Source organism: Vidua chalybeata, chromosome 15 (assembly GCF_026979565.1).
Source record: "Vidua chalybeata isolate OUT-0048 chromosome 15, bVidCha1 merged haplotype, whole genome shotgun sequence".
Classification (NCBI taxonomy): Eukaryota; Metazoa; Chordata; class Aves; order Passeriformes; family Viduidae; genus Vidua; species Vidua chalybeata.
Window position 1 is genome coordinate 9,036,936 of NC_071544.1, and position 23,900 is coordinate 9,060,835.

A 23,900-nucleotide genomic window follows, 5' to 3' on the forward strand; every position below is an offset into this window, starting at 1 on the left:
TGCCCGCCCAGCCCCGCCTCTGGCCCCGCCCCCTAAGCCGCAGCGCCGGTCCCGGAAGTGCCACGTGTCCGCAGTGCGGCTGCGCGCGCCGCCCGGCAGTTCCGGTGGGTCCGTCCCCCCCGCCCGGCCGGCGCCGCCACACGGGCGGCACCGAGCGCAGCCGGCCGAGCCATGGCCCAGCCCGCCGGGGCCCCCGCCGGCCAGCAGCCCTACAGCAACGGTGAGTGCGGGGCAGGCTCGCGGGGGTCGGCGCGGGATAGGGCCCGGCGGGGACGGCTCCCGCCCCGGGGCGCTTCCCCCGGGCCCAGGCCGCTCTTCGCCCCGGGGCCGCGGGGGCCGGTGGCCGCGGGCAGAGCGCAGGGAGGGGATTCTGGGGACGGCCCGTTCGCTGCTCGGGCCGCTGGGTTACCCCCGGCTGAGCTCGGCGGTGCCCTCCCTGCAGCCCGGACAGCCGCGGCCCGGCTGGATTAGGGGGGAGAGCAGGAAAGGAGCGGCAGCGGAGCCGGCTCCTGGGGCGACCCCGGGAGCGGCGGGGGCGAGGTGCTGCCGGACCGGGCCCTGCCCCAAGTGTCACTGAGGAAAGCGCAGAGCGGCTCATTAGGCAAAATTAATCTTCGCTCTGGTTTATTTTAATGGCAGAAGTGTCCCAGAGTACATTTGTGTGTCGGTATGAAAAACAGCGTCTTTCAGAGAGCCCGTGTCTGGGCTGCCGGGGTCACACGCACGGCTCGAGCTGCCCCGGGCCGTCCCTTAGCCCGGGTGGGTCCTGTCGGTGACACGGGTGACACAGCCGAGGTTTGACCCTTTGGAACGGGGCTGTACATGTGGCACTGTGGTTATCGCTGAGCTCAGCCTGCGGCGCTGTGGGGCTTTCTTATCTTGTCATTCTCGTAAAGCCGACATTATCTGGTTTTGTGTGCTGCAAACTGGGAAAATCTTGATTGCTTTCTTCCCCTCAAAATGTATTTCTTCACAACGAGATATTGAAGGTGAAACTGAGCTTACTAGCCAGTGTTTTAATATAGGAATAAAAAATTCAGGGCCAGGCTTGTCTCTGTGTCTGTTTTCGTTGCATGTGTGCAAATCTGTGCTGATGGAAGTGTCTCCTGATTTCACATACACATCCTCTGCACTTGCTTCCTTAATTATACACTTGTGTGTTTCAGTAGCTGTGCTGCATCATAAGCAGTTCAGTTATAATGAGATCTTTTGATTTTTCTTCCCCCTCCTGCACAGTGTGTTTATTGCTTTCCTTCAAAGTCATCAGCAAAACGACAATTTGCAATTAACTGTGTAGCTGCTTCTAGGGTCAAGAGAGTGGGAAGAGTATGAACATAATGTGGAGAGAGAGGCTCTGTCCTGGAGAGCTTATGGTCTGAGCAGAGGCTGTACAAAGAGAACGTTAGCTAATGGAGTAACTGAGTGGGATGATTTACAGACTGGCATTGCTTTATGTTTGCTCATTTCCCTAGTGTCAGATTAAGCACATAATGGAAGTTATGGAGAAGGCAGCCGAGAAAGAGGAATTTCAGGCTATTCAGCTGTCAGGTGTATGAAAAATAAAGAACTGAAATGTAGGGTTATGCAAATTAAACAGTTGTTATGGTATGTTAGAGATAAGGTCTGGGTTGCTGGCCTTTGAAATAAATCAAATTGTTCAAGCATGGACTGTTCATAGCGTTGTTTAAAATGTATGTTGAGAGGATGCTGTGATCCTTGATGTTTATACTAACACCAAAGCTTTATAAAAGAGTTTTGGGGGTACTGAGTGCTGTAGTGGTGCTTACAGTAGCCTGTGAGGAAAGAAAACCATCAGCAGGATGATAAATTGTTCTATAGCTGTCAGCCCTTCCTTGCAACTTGTTGCTTGTGGAGTCTGCAGGTAACTCCCTGAGCTTGCATGTCCACTAAGGCAGTAGCACAGAGCTTTGGGTTGCTTAGCAACAACCTTCCTCTCCTTCATTTCTGTTTGTCTTTTAATAAGACCAGTATTCTGTACTCATTTTGCAGGTGTCTAATTTGCTTTCCAGTTGATAGATCTGAAGTGCAAGCAAGAAGGAGAAACAATTCTTTTAGAATGTTTTGCTCTTCTCATGTGATACTTTAGCATGGTACTTTGATGTCATGAGGTGCTTTAGGAGCTGCTGGGTTTGGAATCCATTGGGTCAGCCAGATGAAGTGGACACTGGTGGTGACTGATTCCACGGCATCCGTTGGGATGTATTTTTTCAGAGTGTTTATCTTTGCATCTCCCTAGAGCTTGTGACTGGCAAAAGTGATGTGCTGAGTAACTGGCTTGGACAGTGAAATTCTGTGTGGTAGAAAATATTGCTTGAATCCTGGCCATCCACATTATTACTTTGACCATTTTATAAAACCATCAAGCAACTTTCATGTATATTCTGGTGCTATTCCTGATCTGTTAGAAATATTAAATGGCCTTGTGTTGTTGTAGAGGAGACTTTTGCTGTTAAATAGGAGGCCTTTCTTCTATTACTAATTCATTTCTGTGGTCTCAGAGGGTTGGCTGTTTTCTGCTGTGCAGGTGAAGTAGCTCTTCAGTCCACACAGAATTCCTTGTTTGTTTCTGACTTCCCAGAAAACCAGCAGCATTTGGGGAAAGCTGGACAGCCTAGATCCTCCTTGATGGGTCTCGGTGAAGAGGTCAGGTCAAGATGGGTATCTGGCTGTAGCCAAACAGTGAGTCCTGAAAAGTTTTTGTGCACTGTGAAACTCTTTGTAAAGGGGTTTTGTCCCTTAGTGCTATTGCTATAGCTTTTTTTGGCAGCTTAGTGCAGACTTGTCTTGGAAACATGAACTATTATATGAGGATGTCAAGACTTTTCATTGTGCTTCTGACTTTAAAAATAAAAATTGAAGTTGGGACATTTATATTTTTGCATAAAGTGCTGTAGAAAATATCAAGTAGGTCAGTTTTTGGTATCGCCTCACTTCCATTGTTTTGTTCTGAAGCAGGGAAAACAGTGCATAAGAGAACAATCCAAATACTCTGATTTCTGCCTGGGATAGAGTCATGCCCTATGGTGAAAAATCAAGTTATTAAATCAATTTGCATTTGTTCTGTTTTTTTCCTAAGGTTTATAGTGATGATGTTATATCAATGTTTGTGCGGATGCAGTTAGGTTTGATAAGAATTCATAATTTTTAAAGTTAGCAAGTTTAATTGCCAGTAGGGTTTGTAAATCGATTGTTGGAAACCCATCTGATACACTGCAGGGTAGTTTTTGAAGGCTACTCATAACTGTAAGCATTTTCCTCTTGGTGAGCTTTTTCTTTAAACACCCTTGATTTTAGAGAATTATTAATTGCAAATATCTATGAGCAGCATTGTAAGGACAGTAGGATATAACTGGATTTCCTAACTGAATGATAAACTGCATGTTGAAATTAATGGTTGGAGAATAATATGGGGTGTACCTTTTATGCACAAAGAAGAGGCAGTGAGGATGAGATCACTGGCACTGTAGTAGTTATATGGACCTGCGCAATATTCGGTGAATTAGCAGCTGTGTGTGACCCAGAGCCTAAGGTTTTCTAGGGAATGAGGAGCTGAATGATCAGTGCAGTGTTTGTCCTAACTAAGAATTTCAATGCATTCTGCGTTTAGCTTCATTTATTGTGTGAGTTACTTTAACTTGGAAATGTGAACTTGCTTGCCTTTCAGAATTTAACCATTACATTCTAATAGGAAACCAGCCATCATTTTTTTTAATGTGTAACTGTGTGTGTTTAAGTCTCCAGTATCTAAACTGTGTTTTTAGGGGATGAGGAGAGCCACAGTGTGACTGGCTGAACTGAATGATACAACACTGGAAAATGTTTTGGTAGTTGTGAAGGAGTCATAGCTGGCTATGGCCTGCAGCATCTAGTGTGTTCTGCTCAGAAGGATTTCACTCGAAAATTGATAGCCTCTCTTCAGCATGTCCATTTTGTGGCAATGGTATGAGCAATCTGTAGTAGTACCTTTCCTGATGGAGCTGTTATTGCACTGGAAATCCCATGGGATTCTGTCAATCTGTTCCTCTGTAAAGCAGAAATCTGATTATGTTCTTGCCCACGTTGTTTACTCTTTGGAGAGTTATTAACCTTTTTTTCAATTTTTTTCCTTTAAATGAGTAAAACTTACTTCATGTATACCAACCAACATATGCATAGAGAGCATCATCAACCTGTCAAGTTTTTTTTTCCCTGACTGATGAATTATTTTATGATCAACTTACCCTTCATTCTGTGTTGGTGACCAGCTGGCCACTCGCATGAGCTGTATGTGTATGAATAGTTCTCATACTAAAATTAACTGCAGAAACTTTCATAGATTAACTCAGTCACTTGAGAAGTACTGTGGTGACCTATGCTGGCACTTGGCTGGCGGTGTCATTGTGGTAAGCTGACGTGCATGTTGGTGTCAGCCATCGTGTGAAATGCAGTTCTTGTGCAATGGATCTTCCGCTTTCGATCTGCTCGTGTGTGCTTCTGCCGGTGCTGTGGGACAGTGCTCCTCTGTGGGCAGCTTGCTTCTGGGGCTTTCTGAGGACTGGATGGGATCCTGTGTGAGTTTCAATTCAGGAGCATTGATGGTATTGGAATGCTTAGTAGTTTCAAGGTTACTGTGAAACAAAACAAAGATGTAAGTGTCAATAGCAAAATACTGCTGAATTCATGTCCCTTGCAGTAGTACTTCTGTCACACCTAATGGTTTAAATTAAAAATGGCTTGGAGACTAATAAAATCCTAAGGAAAGACATTCACAGGAACATCTTTTATTTTCAGAAGTGAAACACAACACTGACTTCCTAAAGAGTGTAGTTTTTTTTTTGTTCCAGGCCCTGTTCAAAATCAGCTGATGCAGTCCCCAGATGGTCAGGGATACAGCCCTGCAGTTCCAGGATCGTACTCCCATCAGATGCCGGCAAAGGTTCCTCCACATCAGTCTTCTGGACAGTATAGCTATAGTGGCTCTCAGAATGTTTCTCATTTAAACAATTACCAAGGACCTGGCCAGACTCTCAACAGACCACCAGTGGCAGCTTTCTCTGGGTCACCAGTACAACAGCCAGATCCTGTTCCACAAGTGCTGCCGCCTGCATTACAGAACTCAGCTGCTGTATCATGTGCTGGGAGCTTTCCTCCTGGAGCCAGCCCACCGGTGCTTTCAAACTGGCAGTACAGCCAGACTCCTGTGAGTCAGCCTCTTGGGGCTCAAACAAGCCATTTGGCTCATGTGCCTGGGACAGGGTCAGTTCAGCCACCATCCTCATTACCAGGAAGTACAAATCCTGCAGGGAGTTATCAATATGCTGCTTCTCCGGGGGCTCCTCCACTGCAGAACAGCTACATGAAGCCAGGTAATCAGATTCTTTGATACTCTACCAATGTCCATTTTTCAATGATCTTTTAAAATAATGAGTATAGAACTGACTCTGCAGTGACATTTTGATTGTGGAAGATGGTTAAAGCAGATACACCCATCAGAACTACCTGGATGCTTTCTCTGGGTTAGAAATGAAAGTTCTGTGCCCAGGGTGGGTGTTTCAGCTGGCTGGAGCAGGTAACTCCTGAACGGTGTCCCATTGTTTTGGGATGCGGTGTGTGGGTGATGCTGTTTCTGTGATCTAGACCATCTCCTGGGGTAACTGTTGAAGCATTAGTATGTTTCAGTCCAGGACTTCACCAGAACTTCAGTCCAGGACTTGAAAACTAGTTCTCTTCAGTAAGCATGGTCAGTAACCACTTGATTCAGGTAATTTTCTGAATAGCCTGTCAGGTTGATGCAAATAACTGGAGCACAGCCTGGAAAGAAAACTGAAAAGCATTCTGTACTGTTGAAATAGAGGTCAGTTCAATGGAAAGCTTCCTTTCCCCAAACATGTAATTTTCACATTTAATGATAATTGTAAGTCTCAGAAAGTACTCTAAAGATAGGAGACTTCGCTCCTGCTGCTTTACTGCTGGTATATGCAGTGGTAAGAACTTTTCTAATACAAAATAGCTCTATTGTGCAACTTGTGATTATTGTGGAAACACAGTTAATACTCAAGTTTCTCTTTGCCAAACTGCTGTACATTGTTAGTTTTTTTCTCACTAAGCATGCAAACAGGACTTACGTACAGAAATATTTTCCATGTAAAAGCAAATAATTTTTCTTGTTAAGCACTTTTAGCCTCATTAGAGATTTTTATTGATACTAGTTTTTTTGTTATATGCCTGTTTAATTTTCTTATGTTGTTCAAAATGTCTTAAGCTTGCAGAATTTATTAAACAGATTCTGGCACGTAATTGGAATAAACAGTTAGTAGTTTGGAATTAGTGAGGCGAATGCAGAGAAATTTTGGAAAGTGGCATATGAAATGAGAGCAAGTGTTTGGAATAAGTAATTTTTATAGCCATTCAATCCTCTTGAGTCATTTCCCTGCTATTTTTTTGTATAACAATGATCACTTTTAATTAAACTTGTTTGATGATCATTCTGGACTTGGTTATAGAGTTGGGATATTTTCTGTACATCTTGAAATTCTTGCCAACAATAGCAACAAAGATCAGTAGATACAGGAACCCAGAATGAGAAAAGCATGATAGAAACAAGTTGAAGTTGAGACCCTCTACCCACGTCTTAGGATTATGTATATCATGCCATTCATCCTCTGAATAACAAAAACATTTAGAATTCAATTGGTGCATTTTTGTAACAAAACTTTTATGATTTTTTCAGCTGGGTTAAACTCCTCCTAAAAGTTGATCTCTTTATAGGATCTGCACCTCCACCAGTGACTCAGCCTTTAACACCGCTCCACCCTCCAAGGCCACCTTTAGGACCTCCACCAGTTGGTGGTCCACCTAGGCCACCAGCAGCAGTAGCAGGACCACCTAGTGCACAGTCTCTGCTAAAATCAGCTGCAAGCCAAGAAGGTAAGAAACAATTTGCTCTTCATGTTGAATTCAAGCACTGCAACTTGCTGTAATATGCAACCTTTAAAGCCAAGCGCATCGTTCTATTAGAAACTCAAATTGTAAAATTGATACTAATACAGCTAATAATTTAATCTGAAAAGAGTAGGTAAGGACCTGGAAAGAAAAAAAATTCTTGTAAACAGACATGATAAAATTTAAGAAATTAACAGTTGAAAATAGTTTTCCAAGTGCTGTTTTACATGGCCGTGTCTGCTGTAGTTCGCATCATTTTTTTCCTTTTGTGTGTTGTAAAGTGATAGGGATCTCATTTCTCTGCATCCCTGACTACTGTTAGCACAGAAATCCATGTATGACTCCCTGTATTGTTCATTCTACAGGGAGAGAGAAAATGTGGACCTTGCAATTCCTTGCTATTTATGTAGCTGTACCTTATTCTTCTCTGTTTAAAATCACTGAAATACACATCTTGCATTTGTTAGCGTTCTGAAGGAAGGTACTAGAGGCTGTGGAGTGTCAGCTGTTGAAGACAGATACCTGCTTTAGTGTTTCCTGTGGGCCCTGCACAAATATGCCATTGTTTAAGAACTCCTCGGGGCTCTGTATCAGACAGACTCCAGTTGTTTGGCATTTCGTGCCCATGCTAGATGGGGCCATGTGCGAGTCGGCAGCTTTATTTTTACAAACACAGTTCTGTCAAAGCTGTTGGTCCCTTCCATGTTCAGATTGACAGTTTCTCATGTGTGGTAGCTCTGTGAGCACAAGAATAGTATATTCAAATTTAACTTTGTTTGGAATGTATTAAATGCATTAGAAACAGATTTTGCTTGGAAAATATTTTCTTCATCATGAAAAGAAACATTTCCAGAGCCCTGGAGAGATAAAAATGTTTAGTCTATGAAGCAGGTTGACTGCTGCTAGGAAGATTCAATGTGTAATGTAAGTTCCTTTCTTTGGGTCATCTTTGAAGATTTTAATAAAAAATGGTAATAAAAATAGAGCACCTACTTGTCCTTAGTAATATATAGTTGTGTTAGTATATTTAGACATAGTTGGCTTACCAAAAACTGTCCTTTGGGAGCACTCTCTTAGTCTCAAGGTTTTTCCTATCTTAGATTGAATTTCTGTCTTGACTGGTATATGACTGTGTCAGAGCTGTTGCTGTTTGGTGAGCAGTAGTGAACTAAATGTCTGAGTTTGGTGTTTCTGTGAATGATCAGGGGAAAAAGTTCTTCAGGGTTAAGCTGAAGGTTACTAAGGAAAACTAAGCTACAGGTTACTTGAAAAACTACAGCTAGCCTGAAGAGACTTCCTCTGCTGAGGAGGGAGCATCCCCTGACCCTTGTTGGCTTAGAAGCTATGGCAAATCCCTAATTGGAAGGAGTCATAAAAGATTATTCAACCAGAAGTGTAGGGACTTCTGTTTTCCTTAAGAGAAAAAAAAAGATTATGATGCTTTATGAATGTCCTTTGTTGAGGTCACATCTGCAAGGGATATGTGTGAGAGAAAGAGGACAAAGTGTATATTTAATTCAGTTTCATCCTGGGTCAAAACCAAAGTAGATTCAAACTATGCTTATCTTAATATTCATCCAGCAAGTAGGATATTTTTTGCAGTTATCTCATTAAAACTTCTTCATAACTTGTGCAAATTTTCCCTGTGGTTGTTTTTCTTTAAAGGTGATGCCAGATCTGCTGCCAGTGATGGGTCTGTAGTGCAAAACAGCTACGATGCAATTGAAGGTGGTGGCCTCATGGGTAAGGCTTTGGGAGTAAAAATGGTTGTTATTATTATGGAACTTTTAAGAGTCTGGGAAAGATAGAAGTTTAAGTATTTGTGTACAAACATATGTACTTGGTTCAATGCCTATCTTGGAGCTAAATGCAAAATTTGAAGCATTGACAATTAGCATGTGTTTGTCTGTGATATGTAAAGTAGGTGAGAGCCCTTTGCAAAGTTGACAGCAGCTGTATTTTTTAGACTTAGAAACTAAACAGGCAGCTCTCCTGTTCTACTAATGCCTCAAGTAAGATACAGTTCTTCAGCAAGTATCTGTCTACTCTGCTTCCAGCAACTCCACATCATTCTCCTGCAGCCCCGAATCTTAAGATGAATAGAAGTGTTGGGTATTCTTACCCTGCCTTACCTCCAGGCTACCAACATACTTCTCCACCTGGAGCACCAGGAATGAATGCATCTGCTTTGCAATATCCAGATGGATCAAAACATTTCCACCAGGTAAAGTGGAAATGTCTGGTTTCTGTCTCAGTACTACCACTGGTGGGGGTGTGTGGATAAAGAAAAGTGATGGTTGGCATGTGTTGTGCATCCCTAGGATGCTGCTTCTTTTGTTCCCTGTTAGGGCACCATTTGTTCAAGAGGACAAACATAGCTCAGAATTAATGCTTTTACCTGTGCCTTGGTACCAGTTTGGAAAAGCTGTGTGCCAGCTCTTTGTGAAGTGTTCCACCCTCAAATCTGTTCAGGATGTTTCTTTTGAAACCTTCAGCTGCTTTTGGCATGTTTCTCTTCCATGGATTTGTTATTGTTAGCTGAAGTGTTTGGTTTTTCTTTCCCTGAACTTTCAAAGTGAGCTGACCAACACTTTGACCAGCTGAGCCTCTGTATTTTCAGGAGTTTTATATAAAAAAAGCATAAATTGCTTTTTTCCTCCTCATAACCCTGTTACATTACATGCATAATTCAAGTTCACGTGACAACCAGCATTTCTAAATATATTTATACAATGGCAGTTAGTACATGAGCAAAGCAAACTGAAAGGGATATAGATGTGGCTTTAAACAGACTGTGGGTTTCATCCAAGGAGTTGGTGCTAATTTGTGAAATTTGATTTGATTCTAGCCTGCCCTGGGCACTAATCACTTAACTGCATCAATGGCTGGCCTGAGTCTACAGCAGGAAGGGTTAAGACCTGTGAATCTTCTTCAAGAAAGAAATATTCTTCCTACCACCCTTTTGAAGGCTCCTGTCCCCAACTTGCATGAAGATATCCAGAAGCTCAACTGCAATCCTGAGTAAGATCATGCATTTGCTATAATACATCAAAACAGAAATATACATTCCTACGTACAATTTCACAAAATATTTTCTTAATTTTATGAGTAGAAAATATTGAAAATGGGCTTCACTGTTGCAATAAAGACAGTAAGTGGGTTTAACTTTGAAGAGGGGAAAATCATCTTTGTAGAAAGTATGAGGAAAAAGTTGTTAACAAGGCAGTTATAGATAGGTACAGTATAAAAGTTTTATGCCTGGCAGTGAGTATGGATGAGAACATATAAAATAGGAGTTAATTCAGTCAGGTGAGGTACACCAAAAAGATTGTGCCTGAAGAAACATGGGTGACCTCTGTATTGAAAAGTAACCATTTAAAACAATAAAGTAAATGAAATTTCAAAGAAGAGACTGGCAGTTGGTTAATTAATTATTCTCCCTGAGGAGACCAACCAAACTGTATATAGTCAGGGACTTCTGCTTTGCAAATATTTTTATGGTAGATAAAGGAAATAACAGCGCCTTTGTGACGTTGTTCATGCAAACAAGCTGGACAGGATTTGCAAAACTGCCACATACATCTGCACCTGCTGCTGAGTGCTCAAGACTCAGAAAATTATTGTGGGATTGTTTATAGTTACTATGTTTTTAAAACCACCTTTTAAACATTGCTGGTTCTGATTTATTCCAAAATAACATTTAGTATATAAAGATTTAGTGCAACTTTGAATATTTGACTTGAGTGACTAAAATGATGCTCAATTCTGTGTAAAGAGTATTTGTATGAAATAACAACTCAAAAGTATGAACTGTGGGTCAAGCTCAGACAGAAACAAAATGATTTGACAGAGATAGAGATCTTTCATCTGGAAACAGAAATTCACCATTAACAGCTCTAGAAAAATATACTGTACTACTGAAATCATAATTTATTTGAAAACCTCTGAAAATAACCCTTTGTCATCCATGTAGGTTGTTCCGCTGTACCTTGACTAACATTCCTCAAACTCAGGCCTTATTGAATAAAGCCAAACTTCCTTTGGGGCTCCTGCTTCATCCTTTCAAAGACTTATCGGTATGAGAAATATTCAAAACTTTACATGCTGAAGTACCAACTGTGCCTTTACTAGAGTCCAGACAATGGACAATGAATTATAAAACAAGGGCAGGTATCTTGGCCCAGAAGAATTACCATAGTAACTGACATTTCCTTATTCCATACAGATTGCTGTATTTTTTCTCAATTATTTCTTCCTACCATATTTAAATCTTCAGGTCTCACTTCTTATTAAAAAAGAAAGCCTCCAAAACCTCAAAAACCCCAAAAGCTTAAAGGCAGCACAGAATTTGGACTGTGGTAGAAGACAACACCTAAATTCCAGGTTGTCACATATCAGTTGCAGTAATTAATTTCAAACCTAGTACTAATTCTAAACTCAAGACTTGACAAAGTTGAAGGGATTTGGATGTCATGAAATAGCCAGAAGACTTTGAATTTAGCAGTATCTTTTTTAAACACTGGGGTTTTTTTCTCAGTTTAACTGATTTCTCAAAGATGTGGGGATTCTTTTCCCCTGCTTTTTGATCTGTAATGGCTGCAGGACTTGATCTTAAACCATCGGTGTAAAATTCAAGAATTTAGAGGCTTGGAAAGGGAATCCACACAGTCAAATATGTTAGAGTTCAGTTCCTACCTGTCGTACTAAGGAATTGCTGTGATGCTGTGAGGATGCAGAAGTACTCCTTCTTTCAACAAGGATGCTTTGCCTCACTAGCCAGCACAGTGTAGGTGGTGTTGTTACCACAGATGGGCAGCTGCAGGGTGAGGATGCTTTAAAACAGGAAGTTTTTCCTTTCCAGCAATTGCCAGTGGTCACTTCCAGTATTATTGTGAGATGCCGTTCCTGCCGGACGTACATCAACCCTTTTGTCAGCTTCCTAGACCAAAGGAGATGGAAATGCAATCTGTGCTATAGAGTCAATGATGGTAAGTTGTAGATGTGCTTGAAAGAGTTGCAATTTACCTTTCCCACCTTGGCCTTTGAGACTGGAGTGTTGTTGGCCACATCAGTAGGGGGATTGTTGTCAGTCATGTTGGGAGTCATGAGCAATGTTTCCCAGTGACAGTGGTGTCCCTAAAGAAACACCATGAGCCCAAGTAGTCCCTCACAGTACCCTGCACAAGTGCAAGAACTCCACTGCCTGCTGTAGTTCTCCATGTGTTGCCCAACAGCTACAAAAGAATTGATGCATTTGTTTTAAAATGTAGCACAGCCAATACTAGTGTGAAATACTAATATATAAACTTATCTGCTTAGTTCCTGAAGAATTCCTGTATAATCCTGTGACAAGAGTTTATGGAGAACCTCATAAAAGACCTGAAGTCCAGAATGCTACTATTGAGTTTATGGCTCCATCTGAATACATGGTAAGGCTTTATTTATTTATTCTCTCTCTTTGTTTTATTTTCAGAGGGAAGTCAGAGAAAGCTTTGTTTCAGAGGATGCTTTCCAGTTCAGTAGAACAGCTGTTGCCTTAAGGAGTGTATCTGAGAACTCATTGGGAGGACCTCAGAGTTCACTTCTAAACATTTATGATGTCAAAGTTGTTCTGTATTTGGAATATGTAGGTATCTTTGGAAGAAAACTAGAATTCTACTATTACCAAATAAGAGGCAAATGCATCCAGAAATTTTAGCTATCATCTGTGTGCTGTTTTAGCAGTTTAAACTTGCAATAGAATGAATAAACCAAATCTAACAAATGCTATTTGAAAATGAAAGCTAATCCTTTCTTTGCTCAGCTGCGTCCACCTCAGCCACCCGTGTACCTCTTTGTGTTTGATGTCTCTCACAATGCAGTAGAGACAGGATACTTGAACACAGTCTGCCAGACCTTGTTAGACAATCTTGACTCGTAAGTACTTCTTTCTTAAAATCTCCAATTTTCGTTTGTCTTAAGAAACTTGTGATAGACACCAACATGCCAATCCTTTCTGTCTGGAAGACAAGTTTCCTAGTGTGGGCAAACAATGGCCAGTGTTGTATTAAAATGTGCCATAAAGCTGTGGTCTTTTTCCCATCACAGCTACACCAGTATAAAAGGTAATTTTGAGGCTTGATTTTCAGTCTGACTCTTTCCTATATGCTTCATAAATCCCCAAAAGAATGTAAGCATCATGCTTATCTTTTGAACTGTATTTTTTAAAAGCTGAAATGTAGATAAGCATTTGCTGAAAAGAGTCATACATCTAATAAACTTCTCATAAAATGCATACTATTTGAACTTATATAAACACTACTTGGGATTTTGCAGTTTATTTATTCCTTTTCTTCCACTTCTGATTACCCTATTAAAAGGTTTTCACCTGCCTGCTAGGTGACTCTACCACGAGCTCCATTTTTGTTGTGGCTTTTGTTCTTTCCAAAACGACTTAGTGAAGCTCTTGCAATCTAGCTGTTAAGCTAACTGCTTGGTAACAACCACAGAGAGATGCAGTGGATGTTTAAAAAAAAAAAAGCCTGCAGAAATGAAATTTCATCTTGTTGAACACCATATGTCTCATTTTCAGGCTTCCTGGGAACACTAGAACAAAAATAGGCTTCATAACATTTGACAGCACAATCCATTTCTACAGTCTTCAGGAAGGTCTCTCTCAGCCTCAGATGCTTATAGTTTCAGATATTGAAGGTATGCAAAGATATTTTTTGTGATCAGTACCTATTAATGACTTGTGGTTATGACAGCCTTTAAAAATATATCTGGTGGGAGTTTCTAGATCACACCATTAGTCTCTCTAGTAATGACTTTAGAAGTACCATATGTATGAGTTTGTTTATGGAGACATCTCCCTGATGTCTGAGCAATGCTGTGGCTGCTCATGACTTCAGACATGAAGACAGCTTTCCTAACTTCTAGTTTAATTTGTACAAATCTCTAGATTCCTCTTGAAATCCCAAATACTGATGCTAGATACCTTTCTATAGATTTTCTTTTAGCTGGTGCTTAGTGCTTGCCCTTCTGCCTTTTGTTTCAAATCACCTTTCACTGGATATTACTGGGCAGGGTAGAATAAACACTGGAAATATTTGCTATGTGATTTTATTTAACAGTCTTGATTATCCTTCAGCCCTGTTGACTGCTGCTCTAACATGGGATTCTAGCCACAGGAATGCTTATGACAAAAAAAAGAAATCCAGATAATTATGTTTACATGGGTTAATACACTGATACTGTGTATTTTTTTCCAATAAGTATGATGGTTAGCAAATAAAGTCAGGGAAAGCTTGATGTGTTTTAAAAGATAACTCAAATATTTTTTCCCTTTCAGATGTATTTATACCAATGCCAGAAAACTTATTAGTAAATTTGAATGAAAATAAAGAGGTAAGAAGCAAGGACTTTCTTACATAACTAGTGACATTTACATAATTGGGGATATGTTTGGCAATTTTTTGATTAATTAATGCTCATTAACACCAGCTGTTCAAACACTAGGTTTGAGGTGAAAAAAGAGGTCTTTTATCTATGTCACTGTAAGTTCTTACCAACCTGAAACAAGACAGTACTTCAGTTTTTCGAGGACTTTCTCTTTAATATTAGAAATGTTAATACTTGGTTATGGTCAGCTGTTTGGTCTATATAAAGTAGAAAACCTTGAAGACTCATGGGCCTAATACTGTTTTCTCACTTGTAGCTAATTCAAGATCTGCTGAAGACATTGCCACAGATGTTTACCAAGTCCCTGGAAACTCAGAGTGCTCTGGGGCCTGCATTACAGGCTGCCTTTAAACTGATGTCCCCCACTGGAGGTAGAATCACTGTCTTCCAGACACAGCTCCCATCTGTGGGAATGGGAGCACTAAAGTCACGAGAGGAGCCAAACCAAAGAGCAACAGCAAAGGTTAGGAGAGGAAAAAGGTTGAGAGTATTAACAACTCTGTTCTGTGCATGTAGGTGGTTCTGGGATTTCCTCTCTGGGTTAATTTTGTGCTTGTCTTGCTTCTTTTAAAGTAGCAGAAAAAAACAAAAGAAAAACCCAACAATATAAACACAAATTAATTACTTGATTTTTTAAAATGAAATATTTTTAATCAATGATGGAGAATTTATTGTGTCTCTGAAAACAGGCAATAAATGTATGAATCGATTTGAATTTCCTTTGTATTTTGTAATACTCCACTGTGTTAACAGGATATACATCTGACACCATCGACTGATTTTTACAAGAAGTTGGCCTTGGACTGTTCAGGGCAACAGGTTGCAGTGGATTTATTTCTGCTTAGTGGGCAATATTCTGACTTGGCTTCTCTAGGTAAGTCATATAAAGCTCTTTTGGGGCATGTAACTCTTGTATTTTGAGCAAATACATAGAATCTATATTAATATTTAGTAGATTAACCTGATTTGAATTAAACTAGTGTGTCAAGATACAAACTTGACCTTGCAGAGCAGTGACAGTGAATAGAATGTAATCTTTAAGTCCTGATTTAACCTACTTATTTTCATGTTCTCCCTTCGTGAGTCAGGATTCTTGTGCTACTGATACAAGTAGTGGAAATAATTTCTTCCTTTTTTATGCCTTTTAACCATCAGTGTCATTGCCTTTAGAGCAAATTTTATTAGCATTTTAATTTTTTTTTTTTATTTAACCAAACTTTCAAGTGACAATAATTTCAGGTCAGTGGAAAACTATTTCACACCTGAAATTTATCACATATTAGAATATATAGTTGTAGCTACATCTGTCTCTGTAGGCAGGTCTGTAACTGTGTATTTGAGTGATTTGCAGGTGTGAACAATTGAATATTTTAAAGACTGCAGCAGCAACTGTCTCCACTCTCCAATGTATACTGGTTTTGTTTCAGGTTGTATATCAAGGTATTCTGCAGGTAGTGTCTACTACTACCAATCTTACCATCATAAACACAACCCTGTCCAGGTGGAGAAACTGCAAAAGGAACTGAAGCGATATTTAACTAGAAAAATTGGGTTTGAGGCTGTCATGAGGATAAGATGCACCAAAGGTCTGAATTCACAAAAAACTACTTAGATTTTTGCGGGGTGGAGAAGAGGGAAGTGGGTGTTTGCTGCTCTTTGGGAATGTTTTCATTGGTATTCTAGCTGTTTTCTAACCTCAAATGATTAAAAGGCAATGATTAGAAAAGTAAAATTCAGTACCATGGATAAGACAATTTTTTTAACACTGTATTTGCAGTATGTTTTCTGGCATCCAGGTTCCAGTTTATAATGGTCAAAACTGGAAAATTGCCTGAACTATTTCAACAAGGGACTGGTTTTATAATCTAGATACTTTCTACTACTCTGCATTGATTTGCCTTGCCAATTCCCACTTTTTGTTAGGCTTTGTGGATTTTTGGATGAGTTGTCAGTTTGCAGTACTTACCTTTTCTGAAGATAATGTATTTCATTGAGAGGGAACATTCCAGTACAGTCATATAATTGATGGCAGATCTGTATATGGTGCCTGTACTTCACGGCTATAAGACCCATACTGATTCATTATTGTCTTGTAGGTCTTTCCATTCATACTTTCCATGGGAACTTCTTTGTACGATCTACAGACTTGTTGTCATTACCCAATGTAAACCCAGATGCAGGATATGCTGTGCAAATGTCAGTGGAAGAGAGTCTTACTGATATGCAAGTTGTTTCTTTTCAGTCAGCTCTCCTGTACACCTCCAGCAAAGGTAAGGTTAGATTGAGCCAACAATGGCTTTTGTAGCGTTGCTTCACAAAACAAGTATGGAGGTTACAGTTGTCTTTCCTTCACCTTGCAGGTGAAAGACGAATTCGTGTCCACACTATGTGCTTACCTGTTGTCACAACACTGAGTGAAGTGTACCTAGGGGCAGATGTGCAGGCCATCACAGGGCTCTTAGCCAATATGGGTGAGTGTGCTAAGAGCTTGTTTGGATACATGTGGATTGTATCCTTAAAGGTCTGAGCAATAATCCTCTGGATTAGAAGAAAAGATTCTCCCTCATTCTAAGAGTGCTTTTGAAGTTGCAATCCCAAGAGAGTTTTGGTTTTAATGCTTGGCTTAGATGAAGGATTAGTAGAGCTGTGTATAATCACCTGGGCTTAGGCTTAGTCTGGTGCATCATCATGGGCCCCCAGCTTTTTCCTGAAGCACTTGACTTCCCCTAGAATGTAGTAAAAGCTTAAGCTGCATCAACATATTGGATAAAGTGAGAGAAATGAATGTTTGTGACTGTATTCCTGCCAAGGGAGGAGCCCCTCTTGTTTGAGCCTTGCACTCTGTTTTCAGCTGTGGACCGCTCCGTTTCCGCCACGCTGAGCGATGCTCGGGATGCCTTGGTCAATGCAGTGATTGATTCTTTAGCTGCTTATCGCTCCTCCGTGCTGAGCATCCAACAGCCTGGGCTCACAGCTCCCTTCTCACTGCGGCTCTTCCCACTTTATATACTGGCACTCTTAAAACAGGTAAGAGGGGAAAGGAAGCCAGGCAAGAGGATGATTGTTTGGCAGGTCAGCCTGAAGTAAAAGGACAGCTCTTTGATGGAGAATGATTTAGTTCAAAAGCAGGAATTTAGAAGTGTGTATAAAACCAGAAGTATAAATGTTTTAAGCAATAGAATGGCAAAATAATAAAGACACTGACTAGTGAAGAGAATGTGTCAGGGTACTGATAGTGTTTTCTCAGGAATCTCAATTTTGTGTGTCTCTGGAAATGTAGATCCACACAGCAGTTCAGTGTGGATTAGAAGAGAGCTGGGTGCAGCAGAGAAGGGAGTTGGCTGGCTGTTCTTGCAACAGGTTTAAAGCATTTCACAGTATTTGCTCAGTGTAAGTATTTTTTAATTGAATTTCCCTGATCTGATACTAGAAGTCATTTAAGTGTTGGACAAACTGGTTTCTTGCTTCAAAAAGAAGTTTTGGATTCATAAGTCTTGTTTAGGAATTAACCAGCATGTTCATACTGAGCTTTTTCATGTGAAAGGCTTGATAAGCATTTGATCCAGTCAGGTGGGAGGAGTGAGCCCTACTTTGATTTATAACTTTTTTTTTTTGGTCCCAGCAAGCCAGGACTATCTCTTTCTTGTTAATACAGACCTAAGATTCTGTACATTGAAGCCAATTGTAAACTGCTCCAATATTTATGCTTTTAAATCTCATCAAGTAGCATTTTTGAGGTGTATGTTAGTATTTCAGGGTGCTTTCATCTCAGCTGTAAGAGAGGACTGATGGTGCCAGGTCGAGGTTAATTCTAAAATCCAGAAATGGGAGTGAGACTTGTTTGATTTCTATGTGAAACACTGAAGAGAGCTATGGAGAAGTAAAATACAATGAGAAAAGACTTAGGGTACATCTTTAAAACTTAAGTTAGAAATAAGCAGAAGGCGATGTGTCTTATCTGACTTTGCTTTAATGGTTAAACTAAATGCCTGATTGTTTGCAGAAAGCATTTCAAACTGGGACAAACACACGTTTGGATGAACGCATCTTTACCATGTGTCAGGTGAAAAACCAGCCCCTTGTTTACCTCATGCTCATGACACATCCCAGTCTGTACAGAGTAGATAATCTCACAGATGAGGTGAGTCTTGGCCTTGCTACATAATCTGTTTGATTCCAAAGATCTGTGTGATGTGAAAGTAAATGCGTTAGAAATCTCCCAAGTTTTCCATATTAAAGCTGAGCAGCTAAAATGCAATGTTTCATATTTCCCCACTTGTTGGATTTATGCATTTGTTATTTGGAACTGGATTGATGAATTCTGGAGAGGAGCTGTGCCTCGCTATGGATGAATGGGGAAAGTTTTTTCCTAACTTATTTCACCTTTGCCTTGTGTCATTATCTTGTGCTATAAAATCACATATACATAAAGACATCATAATGTGGTTTTTGTCCCTTTGTAGCTTCCTTTATTTTAAAATATCAAGCAGTTTTGAGAACAGGGAATGTTTATGTAAAACCCTGAACAATTTTAGAAATCACATCTTTGGTACATAACAAATCAGATATTCCAGTTCTAGAACTAATTAACTAAAATACATTTGATGACATTCCCCCTCTCTAAATAAAACATTAAGATTTATTAGTAAATTACTAATTAATAAAGTAAATAATCACTTTAAGTATGGCTTGGGCTAAACTGAGAAAAATGGTCCAGCTCCAGTATTAAGTGTAATAGATCCTCCTCTTACTTAGCATTCTGCTCTGGTTTTTTGCATCTAGATGTGAACTACTGTTTTTCATTCTTCTTTTAGGGAGCTCTTAACATAAATGACAGAACTATACCTCAGCCACCCCTTCTCCAGCTGTCAGTGGAGAAGTTGAGTAGGGATGGTGCTTATCTTATGGATGCTGGCTCTGTAAGTTGTGTGGTGGGGGGGATTTAAAAAAGTATCCAAGTTTATTTGGTGTGTTCTTTCTGAGAACCCAAAATATGTGTGACACTGCTGAGGTGTGTTTTGGGTTTGATTGATGTTATTGTTGGGTGTCTTTCAGGTGATGTTTCTGTGGATTGGGAAGAACTGTGGGCAGGGTTTTATCAGCCAAGTCCTTGGAGTTCCAAATTATGGCTCAATACCACAGAATATGGTACGTGCTTGCTCTGCACATCAGTCATACATACAGTGCTGCCAGAATATCATTTGCATGAGAATTAAAATACACTACTCAGATATTAGCCCTCTAGTGGTATAGATCCAGATCCAAGGAAAGAAGTAATTGCTGTTACCTCTTGGAGTTTCCCCTCATGAAGACACAGTAGGAAGAGGCTGACAATGATTGAGTTTCTCAGACCTGTGGGAGCAGATTAAGAACGCTTGCAAATAGTGAGCACACTGGGTTGGTGGGAAATCCTTCAGTTTCTGCAACAAAACAGGAATCAGTCACAGCTCAGTCATCACCATTCTGACAGCTAATTGCTGAAAGGAGTTGACTGCTCTTCAAGCCCCTTCACAGCAGACAAGACTGAAGCTATACATCACAAAACGTATCTGTCTGGGTTTTCTTTATACCTAATGAGTTGGGCTATTTGAAATGTTCCTTTTACTGTTTTTCTGAAAACTGTGTATTAATGAAACCCTTTGGCTTTTAGACACATCTCCCAGAACTTGAAACGGCAGAATCCATCAGAACACGAACTTTCATTTCTTGGCTGAGAGAACAGAGACCTTTCTTTCCTATACTATATATAATAAAGTAAGTGGTTTTTAACAGTCTTTTTGCTTCTTCAGCAACCTGTTAACAATACATACTTGGATATCATATACTGGATTTTCTTAATGGAATTTTTAACAATAGTGTGTGCTGTGCCTGACAGATTTGACTACAGATATGAGTTGTCTCCAATTAGAATTTCAAAAGACTAAAAAAGACTAAATGTCACAGAAGAATCTTTAGGTAATGTCAGATAAATGAAGTAAATGCTGGTAAGAGCACTTATTAGGATTAATCACTACTAAAGGCTATTTGAGATCCTCTTTTCATATGTCCTTAAGCTTTTGAAATGTCTTGCCACTTGACCTGTAATTTTATTAGTGCATGGTAGCCCATGGCAAATGTTAATTCCACCCAAACACTTATATTTTTGTTTTTAAGGGATGAGAGTCCTTTGAAATCAAGTTTTCTGCAAAATATGATTGAAGACAGAACAGAATCAGCCTTATCATACTATGAATTCCTCCTTCATATACAGCAGCAAGTGAATAAATGAAACACGAGCCTCTGGCTTACTTCTTTAAGGAAAGATTTTGCAGTAAAGAATGATTGTGCTTGTAATATCTTCATTAAATCTGTGGCCTGAGGCAGTTGATGAGAAGTTCTCACTGTGATTTCAACGAACTAAAGCAAATAAAGGACCACATCTGAGAATCAAATGTGCAACTACATAATATTGTACCTTAAAAAAATCAAACTGTTGGAACTGGTTGAGCACCTTTAATTTGCTGCAAATTGTGTTTTTACTGTAAGTAGTTGCAGCATGAAGTACATTTACAAAGGCAATACTGAAAAGGTGAAATACATTTTGTAAAATAAAGAGTTCTTTGTTGTTCAAAATGTATATTTCTGTAACTTTTTTTTGTTTGTTTTGGTTTTTTTTTTGTTGTTGCTGCTAGATATAAAACCTCACAATACTGACCATGATTTGCAGGGAAATTCTTTCTAAGTGCATCCAGTGATTACAGACAGAGCATCTCAATGTTCAACTTAATGCTTAAAGTAGCAATGAAAGAAGTGTTCATTGTGAAATGAACAAATGCTTGTGAAGTGTAGAATCCAGTGCTTGGATTGGATTATGGCTAATAGGACTAAAGGTAAGCTTAACCTGGATAAGGTGGCTGAATTTGTTGATGCTTTTAATAAAGTCAGTATTCTAATTTTAAAAACAGTGGGGAAGAGTGGGCCCTACATGAGACAGATTTTAAAAAGTCATTGCCTGAGTTGGCAGCAAAAGTAGACTTAGAGAGGTTGTAAGCTTTGCTTTTCCTCAGTAAAAGGAATAGTTTTAATTTCTACTTATGAATGGTGTGGGAGGGGAAGAGCAAGGAAGGTTATCTCAGATTTTGTTTGGTTTATGTTCAGTAGACTTTTGGCTCTTGTTTACTTTAAGTGAATGTTGGGCCCTTCAGATCTGGTGTGTTTCTGAAGCAAGTTTGTTGGCAGCACTTCAGATCAAACGTTGGTCTGCAACACTGAATATTCTGACAATAAAACTGGAAATTATTTTTCCAAGAACAAAATTATTATATTGAATTTGAAGATTTGTATATGGTTGCAGACATGCCTGAAGTTTTCAAAAAAAAAGGTTTTTTGCTGGAGCTGTGTAATAAGCCCAGGTCCAAGGCCAGTGTGCACCAAATAAAAGCTTTAAATATACTCTGAGATCCTGCCAGAGCTACAGATTGAAGCTGATATCAGACTTAAAGTAAAAACTTATATGCAAAAAATATTTAAATAATTTTATAGAGGTGTATTGCTAATTCTTCTATTTTCAAGATTAAGCTATAATTGATAGCTACCAATGTAAGAAGTATTTTAAGTTACTGTATTCCAATGCCCATGGAAGTGTTGCATATGGAAAAATCTTGGTTTGCTTTTTTGTTTAATAGTGGTAAGCTTAAAGGTCTTTCAAAACCTACTTTGTGGGGCAAGTAACTTGAAGAGGTAAAACACTTGTGAGTGGTCAAATGTTCTGTGCTTAGGATGTTTGGAGATAAAAATGTCAGTAGGGTCAATGTTTGGGTAAACATTTCCTCCCATTTCAGGCTGTAGCTGATTGTGATTGTCAGGATTTGCCTCACTTCAGGGGAGGAGTTCCTTGGGAAAAATTGTTCTTAAGCACAAGAAGCTGAAGTTCAGAACAATGGTTAAAACAGCATGAAAATACTATTAAAGAACCAATTTAAGTTTCCCTGTCTGCTGCCTCTGTAGCAAACAGGAGTGTATTTACTTGAACTGCTTTTCAGATAATTGCACAGTTTCTAGTCATGGTGAAGAGATGTCTTTTAAGCTTTGACAGTCTGATTTCCACCCCACCCCCCCTGCCCAGGGAGGGGGAAAGGGGTCTCTTTCATTTAAATCATAAATGGAACCTCTGTACTTGCATAGCTTCTGCCCTAAACCTTGTGGTTTTGGGTATATTATCACTCAGAAGTTGAATTGAAAACCATCCTTGCATCAAATAGCCCACCCAAAGTCTATTTCTTACTATGACTGTATTTTGCTCCTATATCCCTTTTTTTAGGAAACATAAATACTGGAGATGGCCTCATTGCTTTATGTACACCAGACTAATGGCTGAAGATGTCAGTCTTTGTGGCAGTTAACAAGTTTGAAGTTGAGTCCCTAAGTTTTACAGAGCAAAACATGATAAATGAGTCAGATGAACCCTCTGGGAGTTCTCTTCGGCAGAAATTCTCTATTGAACTTTGTTCCTTTATTCCCTTCAGTGGGGAAGGCCTGCTGGTTCACTTGTAGTGCTGTAATGGCAATACAGGGAACATGAACACACACACACTACCTGTGATTGCTTTTTTACATACAATTGAAAAACGAGGACACTGAAGATGGACTGCAAAAGTAGGCAAGAGTGTTCTGGTACTTAGATCTCAGCACCACAACTCCACCACTGTAAATGTGTGGTGGAGGTGTGTCTCTCTTTGTAGTCAAACACTTTTTTTTTTTTAAAACTATTTCTTATTTTGACACATAAGTGTTCAGCCAACATTGTTACCATCCATTTTACTTTGCTTTCATTATTGTTTTTAAATTAATATATTTGAGTCTAAGTCCACATAGACTATGTTGCAATAACTAGAATGATTCACTTTTATTTAGAATCAATTTCTAACAGAATTTAATCAAAGATGCAGAATGGCTGTTAAGGGACCATTAAATGTGATTTTAAGGTTCTGTTTACTATTATGGATGTAATCCTTATGGTAAATTTAATTTTGTAAAGTAGTGTATAATATTGTAATATTAAATCTTTGTTCTCTGAACTCAAAGATTTGATCTTCAGTATGAAGTTACAAATCTTCCCCCTTATGAATTTGAGACAGGATTTACTTGTCCTCCTTTTTACAGTTTGTAATTTTCACTGTTTTATTCCTGTAAAAAGTCATTTATAACACATGCAAATGCTTATTTTATCTGTGCTAATTTATCAGATTTGGCTACTCAATAAAATTAATTGAAAGAACTCATGCCAGTCCATCACTCTTTTCTTATAAATAGAAGTACAACAATGTATTTAATTGAGAGAAATACCATGTTGGTCACAGGAACTAGCTGGCAGTGATGGTTGGAATTTAGCCTTCAGCAGCATTCCAAGATGGTGATCAATTTTATTTTAGGTAATCCTGTATCTTCATCTAACATCCCATTATTTCAGCAGCTTTTTTGTAAAAGCCATTCCATCTTAATGCTTGCAAATTTTTTTGAGATGTTGTCACTGCTGCCTC

At 39.5% G+C, this 23,900-nt stretch overlaps 1 protein-coding gene across 1 annotated transcript; it reads left to right on the top strand.

Annotated features, from left to right (window-relative positions):
* The first annotated feature begins 97 nt into the window (after window positions 1-97).
* SEC24A (SEC24 homolog A, COPII coat complex component) lies at window positions 98-23,642 on the top strand. Its single transcript, XM_053956467.1, has 23 exons — window positions 98-220; window positions 4,845-5,366; window positions 6,769-6,927; window positions 8,608-8,685; window positions 9,000-9,166; window positions 9,791-9,963; window positions 10,916-11,018; window positions 11,804-11,930; window positions 12,262-12,371; window positions 12,746-12,858; window positions 13,514-13,632; window positions 14,273-14,328; window positions 14,639-14,845; window positions 15,136-15,256; window positions 15,810-15,968; window positions 16,479-16,652; window positions 16,743-16,853; window positions 17,234-17,409; window positions 18,386-18,523; window positions 19,197-19,301; window positions 19,438-19,530; window positions 20,033-20,136; window positions 20,536-23,642. The coding sequence occupies exons 1-23, from the start codon at window positions 172-174 to the stop codon at window positions 20,648-20,650; spliced, it is 3,279 nt and encodes a 1,092-aa protein (XP_053812442.1). The 5' UTR covers window positions 98-171; the 3' UTR covers window positions 20,651-23,642.
* Window positions 23,643-23,900: the final 258 nt, after the last annotated feature.

Coding starts and splice junctions, on each gene's coding strand:
- SEC24A (XM_053956467.1), top strand. CDS start 172: ATGGCCCAGCCCGCCGGGGCCCCCGCCGGCCAGCAGCCCTACAGCAAC. Junction 9,964..10,915: donor AAGCTCAACTGCAATCCTGA/GTAAGATCATGC, acceptor TCATCCATGTAG/GTTGTTCCGCTGTACCTTGA. Junction 16,854..17,233: donor AGGGCTCTTAGCCAATATGG/GTGAGTGTGCTA, acceptor CTCTGTTTTCAG/CTGTGGACCGCTCCGTTTCC.